Source organism: Diuraphis noxia, unplaced genomic scaffold (genome assembly GCF_037042655.1).
Source record: "Diuraphis noxia isolate RWA-SAM2 unplaced genomic scaffold, SU_Dnox_SAM2 contig0003, whole genome shotgun sequence".
NCBI classification, from domain to species: Eukaryota; Metazoa; Arthropoda; class Insecta; order Hemiptera; family Aphididae; genus Diuraphis; species Diuraphis noxia.
This window is the reverse complement of record NW_028301713.1, coordinates 57,763,639-57,775,743: the sequence shown is the minus strand read 5'-3', so window position 1 is coordinate 57,775,743 and position 12,105 is coordinate 57,763,639. Positions and strand designations below refer to the sequence as shown.

The 12,105-nt window shown below is 24.0% G+C and overlaps 1 protein-coding gene and 1 long non-coding RNA gene across 3 annotated transcripts in view; both read right to left on the bottom strand.

Annotated features, from left to right (window-relative positions):
- Positions 1–12,105, bottom strand: part of LOC107173388 (glutamate-gated chloride channel-like) — an 82,128-nt gene that overhangs the window by 52,686 nt on the left and 17,337 nt on the right. Inside the window, exons 2-3 of the mRNA XM_015523947.2 lie at positions 11,386–11,481; positions 9,940–10,028 (exon numbers count right to left, since the gene is read on the bottom strand). Coding sequence (XP_015379433.2) covers positions 9,940–10,028; positions 11,386–11,477 — 181 coding nt within the window. The 5' untranslated portion in view covers positions 11,478–11,481. The remainder of the gene's footprint in view (positions 1–9,939; positions 10,029–11,385; positions 11,482–12,105) is intronic.
- LOC149057584 (uncharacterized) lies at positions 2,439–6,158 on the bottom strand. Of its 2 annotated transcripts, XR_016191050.1 has the most exons (4): positions 5,639–6,158; positions 5,038–5,519; positions 4,812–4,916; positions 2,439–4,746 (listed from the first exon to the last, which is right to left on the bottom strand). It is a non-coding gene; the product is annotated as an uncharacterized LOC149057584 (long non-coding RNA). The 2 variants fall into 2 exon arrangements; XR_016191051.1 differs by lacking the exon at positions 4,812–4,916 and having other exon boundaries at positions 5,639–6,148.

The window sequence follows — 12,105 nt, the reverse complement described above, 5'->3', positions numbered from 1 at the left end:
AATGGCAATTGTTCGTAAAAATTTAATACTAACACAATTCATAACAACTCGAAAAACTTGACAATTCGATTTTTTTTACTCCTTTTGATGTTAAGTTATGTTGAATTTGAGTTATTTTTCTCTAATAATACGTTTATCAAACTAATTTTTTATCTCCCCTTCGACTTCAAGTTTTCACGACTAACTGTATTTGATAATATATTTTAGGACTTCAGATCTATCTAATCATATATTTGTATAGAATATTAATAAAAAATTTTAAAATCAGTTTACAAACCATTATTAATAAATATGTGCATTTAAATGTAGTATAGTGACTATTGTTTAGTTAAAATACTATCTACTTTAAATTGCACAATTACAAAATTACATTCTATCAAAATGTCTAAGTTTGTGACAAATCAGATGGAATATTAATAATACATTTTAGTATTTATGTCGTATTCATTGTTACTTTTTATTCAATTAGGTTTTTTATTACTAATAAAAACACTCCCTGTGACATAGACCATCGGGAAACAAGTTATCTTCCAAAGTATACTTAGTTGTAAATGTATTAAATTTGAAATATATACCTACCTGGTAACAAGTATTATAACTATAATAGCTTAAAATAACATAAGAACTTATGAATTCGAGTACATTATAAGAAAATTAAAAGCGTTTAGTGTGAGGCCTCGTTGCAAATAACTCAACCGAATTATTTTTAAATGTTAAAGATAAATAAAATAGATAATTGTGTATTATGTGCGACATCATATACTTTATTTAGACAATCTTAGGTATAAATATCGTTGTTACAACATTTAATTGAATTCTATTTTATAGCGTAATAAACTATTCATCTTGTTTACAGTTGAGGGTATAATGAATTTATCATCAAGAATACTCGTATGATATAAAAAATAAATTATGAAATATAATTTTTATACTCATTATAATATAAGAAACGCATGTATATTGTCTAAAATCATGCATTAATGCATTCAGAAGTCTAATTAATAATGTTTTATCGTCTTATGCATTGTGTTTGAATTAATCGCACGGCTGATAACATAGTAGTTAATATTGTATAAGAACTATAAGATAGGTATGTATCTAATAATAATTTGATAGTTTAATCTGTTATTACGCCCGCTATATACAGGGTGATCCATTTAAGTGGGTACACTAATTATCTCGAAAAGTATTAACTTTTTTTGAATTTTTTTTTTTTTAAACTTCTAGGTTTATGTTTTTCTAAAACCGTATAATATTTTAATTTTTTTCACCCTTATATTTATTAGTGAAACCACTATCAACTTTTGATTTTCAAATGGTAACATATAATAAAAATATCATGAATTAATAATCCCATTTTTATTGTGAATTTACGCGTTAACATTTTTATTTTTCAATGATTCGTTTGCGAGATACAGCTCCTCAAAGTATTGGTGGTTGAAAGTCGGTACCGCTGGAAAATTTTAATTTGTAAAGCCCAGAAGCTATAACTGATAAATTCGATACCGTTCGAACTAACTACCTAAGGTACCTAACATTAAACATATTGATAATTGTTGTGCTTTGAACCTCATTAATTGAATGTCGAGCTATTAGTGCTATTACACCTTTATGCTAATTTAAACATTAAAGCTACGTTTTGTTGACCTTGACTGTCGCACCAAATCCCCTCCATAATAAATATTACCATAGAACAATAATAATCGTATTACAATTTACAATTACCGATATTTGGCGATACCTTTATCATTATTTATAATTATCTATGATGACCGCGGTCTTATGAGATAATAGAATTGATTAAAATATTATAATATCATATTAGTTAATTAATGATAATAGTAAAGAAAAATCAATACTGATTACTGATAAAAAAACTTTAAAACTTGTGAAGTAATATACAATAACGTATATTTTGTATATCTACTGACTTGGTGTACACTATACATGTTTCATCTAAGGATACATCATATAAACAATAATAGAAACATCTTGAAAGCTTGAATTCTTTTCTAATTGAAGGTATATCTTGGTCTTTAATTAACTTACTGTTGCCTATTTTTTCAGTTAAATTGGTTATAATAACAAAAATATTGGTTGTATTTGAAAATGTAATTTTATTTTTTAATTCTTTCATGTTTGTTAGTTGATTTATGATTATTATTTTTAAGTATATGGTATAAATATTACTCATTACTCTTTAGTATACACTAAATCTGTAGGCATATTGGTAAGTGTTTTCGTAGTATAGGTACTGTAATTATGAGGTCGGTTAGATAACTTATAATAATAAGACTAAACTTGAATAATCGGAAAAACTAGTTATTACAATTATTCATGATTTTGTTTTAAATAAAATATAACCCACTATAATAACATTTTAGTATATCTTTAGAATAATATATACCTATTTTTTTAAATTGTCAAAAAAAAATCAATTACAAAAAAATATAGTATAATAAAAATCAATGGGTATGGTACACCTTAAAGTTTACAATACAGTATACACACATATAAATACTAAACAAATATACCAGGTATAATAAACACCAATATCTTATGAAAATAAATTATTGAGTTTAATGTCTTATAATACTGTCCAGTACAAAATTTGAACACAATAATTTTTAAATTGATTTTGTGGTTTAAACGATATATCAATATGTACAAATATACTTAATAGCTTTAAAACATAGTAAGCGACTAATAAAAAATTACATAGTAAATGATACAATTTTTTTTAATCATACAATATAATACAGGTGTATGCTGACATTAATTTCAGATGGTTTATGATAAATTGACGAGGCTCATTACCCATTTGTAAAATCTCTTCAGAGGCGCATACAAAGCTACCTAAGAAATTGTTTTATATACCTTATTATTTATTTAAATTAAAGCATATTCAGCACACCCCTATGATACAACTGACAAAAGTTTAAAAATGTAACTAAATCTATATAAATTATAAAATGAGGTGATTAGAGCCATATTTAAAATGTTATTTTCACAATTTAACAATGTTTTATTGCCAATATTTTTTCAATACAATATTAATTTAAAACTTTACTAAACTTGTAGGTCTTGTTTTTATGATTTACCTTCTAATAGGTTATTTTTTTTTTTTTAATTACCATTCAAAACTATTTCACATTAGTTTTGAATTAATTATAGCAAGTTAATAATCATAATTTTAAATATACATATTATATGGTGCCTAACCTATAAGTAAACATCTAGCATATTGTAATTTTAAATGCATACTAATTGTACAACTTTTTTTCAATTATCTATATTATTTAATTAAAAACAACTTAATTCAAAATTGCAAATTCCACATATTACCCCATTTTATATTTATAATATTGTGAACCACTTAAATAATTTAAAATAATTTAATAGTGAAAGACTATGGATAGTTAAATATTTCAAATTTAAATTTATATAATATTATGTTTTTTTAACAATACAATAATTATGAATATTGTTACAAACAATAAGGTAATATGTCAAAAACAACTTAGCTATTTCAATATGTCGTGACTGAAATCACCCCATTTTATATTTCTATTATTATGAACCACTATAAAAGGCATTTGTGTAGCAGGTGATCTACCAATTTAATAGAAGTGATCCACTACAAGATTTAGGTACCTATAATAATAATATGTATAATATGTACATTGTACATACCTATTAGGTTTAAAATATATTTTACCATTAATTATTAAGATATTTTTTTATTTAGGATTATCAAATCAAATAAGAATTCATTCAAAAATACACAGTTTACCGCCATTGATTAGTGCTACTATATGAAAATTATATTTCTATTATTATCAAAATCAGGAGTACGGCACGTACCTACATTATCATAATAGTAATACATTATAGTTTTCGGCTTAAATTGAGAAGTATGTAATAAGTAATAACTATAATAATTAATAGGCAAATAATAAAGGAGTAGAAGCGCACTTGATCGACTTTACAATTACTACTATGAAAGAAATGCACATTTATAAAATTTGATGGAGCACCTGCTAGATAAACACCCTTCAAAAATGTTACCATAATATTTAAAAGCCCAGGACTATGATAAATCTATTCCAAATTAAATGATACAGTTAGATCAAAATATTCGTTATGCAGTAATGCAAAATATGAGTTAAGATCATAACATGTATTCAAAAAAATTGAAACAAACTCAACTTAACCCCTAACTTAAAAAAATACAGTAAAATTTAAAAATGGGACTAATAATATTTTAACTTAGATTTCGTAGGTGGTAATAAATAGCTAACAACACCAATCAAACAGAAGAACTATTCAGTTGCAAAACACTAAAACAATATAATTTTAAATAAAAATATTTTTATGATACATAAATATTAGGATTAAGACATACCTACCTAATATTATAACAAAGTAGTTATTTAAATAAAATATTTAATAATACCATGTATAATAATGAAGGTGAGTAATTTATGATTTTTTTTTTAATTTTCTAAAAACATATTTTACCACCCATTTAAGTATCAATGATTGATTGATGTTGTTAGCTAAATTAACTTAATTGTATAATATTTGTTAAAATTAAAAAAAAAAAACATTAGCAAGTACTATTTTCATTTAACATATTTTTAGTTTACTATATTATTGGGATTAAGTTTTTTTCTGGAATGCAGATTGTCAGACTTGATTTTTAATCTTCTTTGAAATTAACTTGAGTAGTTGAGTATTTACTATCTAATAAATTAAAAAAGGATAAATATAACCAAATTATTTAACGGTAAAAAAATATGTTTACATACTTAATTCAACGCAAATGGTGTCGGGATCTCCTGACTGAATAAAACCCATCCACAATCTCAAGAAGTTCCATCGCTGGATGGATTCTTCACTCAAGTCATCAGTCCCTTTTATTTTATTTTATTTTATTTTTATTCTATTTCTTATCAACACTTATACTCATTGTAAAAATATATTTACAGATTGTATAATAAAACAAAATATACTATAAAAAAAAAAAAAACATACTTAATTCATTTTGTAGTCCCTCCCAACTATTAAAATTGTATATGGGAAACAACATTTTTATTTGTTATTGTTCTTGTTTGGAAAATGTAATGGACGATAGAAAATTATGTGATTTCAATATCCATCTCCAAATCATTTGGCCAAGTATATTTGTAGTAAATACAGATCAACTTAGTTCTTACTGTTCTTAGTAATAATTACTATGCCAGAATGTAAAATTTGAATATATGCAACTTATAAGTACTTCTGAACAGAGAACATTATATTTTTAAGTATGTATGATGTAAATAGGCAACCATCTTGTTGTGTCCAAGTAGATGGTAATAAGTAAATGAATAATATAATATATATGAAGTTGTATTAGGTTTGTGCTATGGTGTATTGGTGTCAGCCAATAATTTTAAGAGTATAACAAATTTTGTGTTATCAAACTTTGAATAACATTTATTGGTGGTGTAACTGAATGAACAAAACTGATTTAACTGAAAATAAAATTTAAATAAAAACTGTTAAGACGTCATAATAATGTATGGTAATATATGTACAAATTAATGTATTAATCATAACAATTTTTCTACATATACATTTTAAGAAAACTTACCAATAAACTGAATGTAGGTACAAATGTTGTGCCACAGAATATAACAATTGGTTGTGCTTTCCAAGTGGTTGGTATTCATGTATTATCAAATTTACATCACACTTCATAATATAAACTTAAATACATAGGTATATTTTTGATTGAAATATCAAATAAAATACATAAATATATCCCAAATTAGGACTTAGGTATAATGTAATTTTAAGTTCAATGGAATATTTTTGACAAACTTATTGATTCAACAACTATTTTGTTAGGTATATTATGCTTTTAAAGAAATTTAAACTGTCTGTCTACTTATAACGGTTTACAACATAAACTAACTATACATATTTAACTATTAAAGTAATAGTGCTATGCTGCATGGCCACATGGTTTAGTATTTTATTTCACAAGTTTTAAAGTTTTTTATCAGTAATCAGTATTGATTTTTCTTTACTATTATCATTAATTAATTAATATGATATTATAATATTTTAATCAATTCTATTATCTCATAAGACCGTGGTCATCACATAGAGTAATAATAATAATTATAATAATTACTCTATGGTTCATCATCAAGGTGTATTGATAAGGTGTCGTTACTTGTTTGATAACTTGATTGAAAACTTTACTACAGATAGTCGTCACCACCGGGAGCGCTGTATGTCCTAAAGAGGCCGATAAACGAACACTTTTGTATACCAAAGCCATAGAAAATTGAAAATATATTATGATTTAAGAAATAAAATTTAAAATTTTACATTGCATAATGACTTCTATATTCTAAATTATTTGTATTTAAATACTTTCTTTTTATCAAATACAATTATTAATATTATTAAATATTGTCATTTTTAAATTTCCTATTACAAAAAAAATATATGAAAAATGTGAGAGTAATTCACTAAATTATCATACATAATGCTTTCAAAGTGTTACAATGAACAAATAATAATTATTAATTATTAATTAATATATTGATTTTTAAATACAATTCATTATTTGTTGATATTGAGGTTAATACTAGTATTCATATTACCTATGTGTTACCAAAATGCATATATTTTGAATACCTTTTTATAAGCATTTATTACTCAGTTGTACCTATCACCATTGATTTTATAATATATTCATAGTTTTTATAGTATATTATAAAATCAATGCTATCACCTATATATTATTATAAATTATTAACCGATATCTTGGGGATAGAAACATATCCTTATGCTAAATGGTTGATAGATTTATATGGTCATCCTAGATCAGTGCTTATTTTCTTTAGACTTTAAGCGTTTATGGAAAAAGTTTAAATACTTAAATTTTAATACTATTATTAATATTTTTCAAAAGTATATTAAAACATTAATTTACTATACATTTTAATAATTTATCTGTGTGAAATAGTACATGTAATTTTGGTATATACCTAATTTAGAAAAAACAATATATAATTTTGATTAAGAGGGCCTTGACAGTTTTACATTAAATTTAGGGAGCCTCATGGCAAAACAATTTGAGAAGCACTGTACTAGATTATATTGTAAAATATCTAAATATGTATATACAATAATATGTATATAACTAGATGTCCCGGTAAAAGATCATGTTTGTAATGTTGCATTTTAATTTAAAAACTTCTTATTCATTTTTCACTGTTTATTTTTCAAACATAATTTGTAGTTATTAAAGAAATATATTATACAGACAAAATTTTTGAAAAAGGTTGGTTGCTCATTACACAGTCAAATATTAACCAAATATATCATAATGCAATATGTCAAGAATGATATTCACTTGCAAAAGAAAAAATGAGCAAGTTGTTAAAAACAAGAAAACACCAAAAAAACTAAACAATTTTTCAAAATTAGTTTGATGTTTATAAGATAACTATTATTGAATAATATTAAAATATAAATAATAATAATATACCTAATCATATAAAAAAATATGCAAAATATTTTAAACATGTTTTTAGAGTTTTTTATGAGCACTAGAAAATAATACTTCACTATACCAGACTACTATTAAAATTAGGAGCAGAATCATAATAGATTTAATTTAATTTAAAGATTTTAAGAAGGATGCAAATATCCAAAGAATAAGTGACTAAATTATACATCATATTTTATAGTTGATGTCTACTCGATAAAAAATATTGCAAATGATTAAAATGCAAATTTAATGTATAATTACAGGCTCCAATTTATTATGCCAACTCAATAAAAAAAAACTTATTATGATTCATTGTTTTAGTAAATACTAAACTTCAATTTAAAAAAAAATAGCATTATAATTCGTAATTTTTAAGACATTTTGCATTTAAAAGTATGAATACATAGGCCTTCATAGGACAGGAAGCGCGCTCTGGTGACTATAGAACTGTGGTAATATTTTCAATCAAGAGTGTATACGTAATACGTATAGGGGTCCAGAGTGACGACACCTTATCAATACACCGTGGTCATCATAGATAATTATAAATAATGATAAAGGTATCGCCAAATATCGGTAATTGTAAATTGTAATACGATTATTATTGTTCTATGGTAATATTGATTATGGAGGGGATTTGGTGCGACAGTCAAGGTCAACAAAACGTAGCTTTAATGTTTAAATTAGCATAAAGGTGTAATAGCACTAATAGCTCGACATTCAATTAATGAGGTTCAAAGCACAACAATTATCAATATGTTTAATGTTAGGTACCTTAGGTAGTTAGTTCGAACGGTATCAAATTTATCAGTTATAGCTTCTGGGCTTTACAAATTAAAATTTTCCAGCGGTACCGACTTTCAACCACCAATACTTTGAGGAGCTGTATCTCGCAAACGAATCATTGAAAAATAAAAATGTTAACGCGTAAATTCACAATAAAAATGGGATTATTAATTCATGATATTTTTATTATATGTTACCATTTGAAAATCAAAAGTTGATAGTGGTTTCACTAATAAATATAAGGGTGAAAAAAATTAAAATATTATACGGTTTTAGAAAAACATAAACCTAGAAGTTTAAATAAAAAAAAATTCAAAAAAAGTTAATACTTTTCGAGATAATTAGTGTACCCACTTAAATGGATCACCCTGTATATATATAATTATTGTGGTGGGTTGGTCGTTAATTTTGTATAGCTAAGTGCTTAAAAAATATCATCTGAGAAAAACATTCATGTTTTCAGTTAATAATTTCAATATTATTTAATATTTCAATTACGGACTACGGTTTTCGGTCCATTGCACATATTATGAAATGTGACTTCGTCATCTTTTTTACGTTTGTCCAGCTATTTAAATTTTTCAAAAGGTACAAATTTGTATGAATATAATATAATATTTGTAAAAAAGTATACGTATGACTACACTTTTTGAATGTTTGTATAATTTCTACAGAGAGGAAATACACATCTATTTAAATTATTAAACTCGTAATCATAATTAACTTTTTATATTATAAAAAGTATGAGAACAACAGTATTGGTAATTACATTTAAATTATACAGGGTGTAACAGAAAGACCTGAACAAAAAATTATGCTAATTAAACGTATGACAAAAATCGTTCATATATTATGTGATAAGTAAATAATTTAAGAAATATATTCATGACAGAAAATTCTCAACAATTATATTTTTTTTAAAGTTATTTCGTTATAAATTAATTTGACCAAAAAATTATTAAACTTTAAAAATATTCTAAAAAATAAGCTACTTGACTTATACAAATATTTTTACCATAACAATTTTTCTTATAATCAGATTCATAAATAGGCTATTTTAGATTTATCCAAATTTTTTTTTTTTAGATCTAAAATATAAACATAAAAAAGTGTATTATACATGTAATGCTAGGATCACTTAATGAAAAAAAAAATAAATATTAATTTGAACAAAAGTCATTTCATAAGTTAGTTATATCTGTTACATCTTGTATATTTTGAGTTTTAGAGAATAAAAATGCATATTTTTCTAACTAAATTATGATTTTCAAAATTCTTTATTTAAAAATCAATTGTGACCAAATTTAAAATTTATAATCAACTTAAAACTAATTAATACTTTGAATTAAAAAATAATTTTAATTTTACTGATTCTGTAATAAATTACTGATCTTGTTGGTATCGGTAAAGCACTATTCCGTACGTTTTACCTTTCTGGGAATACGATTTCGTACGATTTTTATCAAACAAAAGTTTGTTAAAATGACTCCAAAAACAACATGGTTACGTACCATACAAATCTTAGAATTAACTATAAACTGTACTCTTTTAAATTTAAAAACGTTATAACAATATAGAATTTTTACAAATATACTTACCATATGACGGTGGTAATAATCGCTTGTCATAGATGTCAGCATTCAATAAATGATCAAGTATATGTTTGTCCGATTTTCCATTTTCAAATCTTACACAAAATATACATTTTTATCAATCTACTATTGTCTAAAAACACTTATTTGATTTTTGAATCATTAAATAGGTGTTATTTAAAGTATAAACAGCTATATTCAAACGCATAAAATAATATATATATAAAAAAAAAATTATATTGCTTTAAGTAAGTTATAATTATTTTATAAATTCAAAGTTGAGTGCCTATCTATACTCTATCCAGCAAGAGAACATATCGAAACTGGTTCTCTCAAACAACATCCCAACATAGGGGGTTCAATATCAGGATGATGCGAGGAGATGCTCTTCAAAATCAGCATGTTATCTCGCTGAACAGAGTATAGATATTTAAACAATATTTTGAGATAATTCTGTAAGATGCGTGAGCCATGGGTTAGTTATTCTCCGTGTTGTATGGATTTTAAATTGTAGTATTAATCTTTAACCGATTTATTGAAATCACATAATCACATTCTAATAACAAATTCCATCTGTACTCTAAAATAATAATAACTGCCGTTTATAAAACCCGAATTTGAATTACTGTTTTTGAAAAAATATTGATAGGTTCTTAGGTAACAAATTCACTAAAACAGAATAACAGAATATCACTACAAAATCATTGAACTGTCCTTGCTCTAAAAAATTTAATTTAAAATACATAATGTACAAATGATAACACATGATGTAGAACACAAAAATAGTAACTTTGTTATTATTAAATACGTTTTAAATATAATTATATTAATTTAACATATAGAAGATAAAATAATTTATATATTTTAATTTTAAAATATAATTATTTACTATCATAGAACAGTTCAAAAAATTTTTTTTATTTCTATATGTCAGATATTTCAAATAATTACTGTATTAGTATATTTAGTTGAACATTTGCTATTTAGCTCAATTATTTTTTTTTGTTTTTTGCAAAACGTATTAAGTATCCTAGGAATAAATTAATAACCATTTAACGCCAAAATCAACTAAAAAGTAGGTAATAGGTACGTATTTTATATAATTCACTAAATTTATTAAATCACCATAAACACTATAAAATGTCTTCCAAATCCATTATCATGGACATGTACTATTAGTGCATGAAGTCGAATAACTCAAAAACTATTCGTTAGAATTTTGATTCTGGTGTGTGCAAATTTCCAGAAAAATTATCTTCTAAATAATTTTTTGTAAAAATGAGGTGTTCTCATTTGAAAAAATAGAAGCTTGTATTTCCACAGGTTACTTTTTAAGTAGTATATAAACTCATACACACACACACATTACCATTACGGCCATATCATAAATTTATACTTATTATAAACATTAATTTTTTATAAAGCATAGCATATTAATTAGTTATTACTTACTTGAATGGTACTTCTTTAGGCTGCAATGATTCTGAATATTTCAAAACTGATACGTAAAGTATAGATGTGTACAGTATTTTGAAAAAGTTCATCGTCCTAAGATAATAAGTAAAAAATAATTATCTAGAATTAATTAATCTAGAGTTCAAGTTTAAATACAAAACTTGAGTTATTAATTAAGTTATTGGTAAAAGTACCAACATCACACTAGTATAACTAAGATATGAATGAAATACTTCATTTTTATAACACATCCACGTTCGTATAATTATTACATGTATTATACACATATACATTTAAATTATCAGTTATTGATAAATTATTAGACATACGAATTGCTCCAAATTCTTAGATATCGTAAAAGCATTTATCAAGCGCGTTATTTATTACCATAAATAGAATATTATTAAAAAAAAAAAAAAAAAAAAAAAAACACTTATTATATAGCAACTATATGACTGTAGAAAAAATGTATTTTATTTTAATCTATCAGCTGCTAAATATGTGAAAGTAGTGTTAGTTATCTATTAGTCTTAATCATAATATTAAAGGTAAGTTAGAAATGCCCGACTTCATGAAAAATATGGCAATTTTATCGTAACAGAATAACTAAACGATTTTCATCATATTAGCGTTTTTATAACTATACCATATTTGCTCTTTAAAATTATTTTATATTTAATACTACACAATTGATCACTAATCACCATTAAATTATCT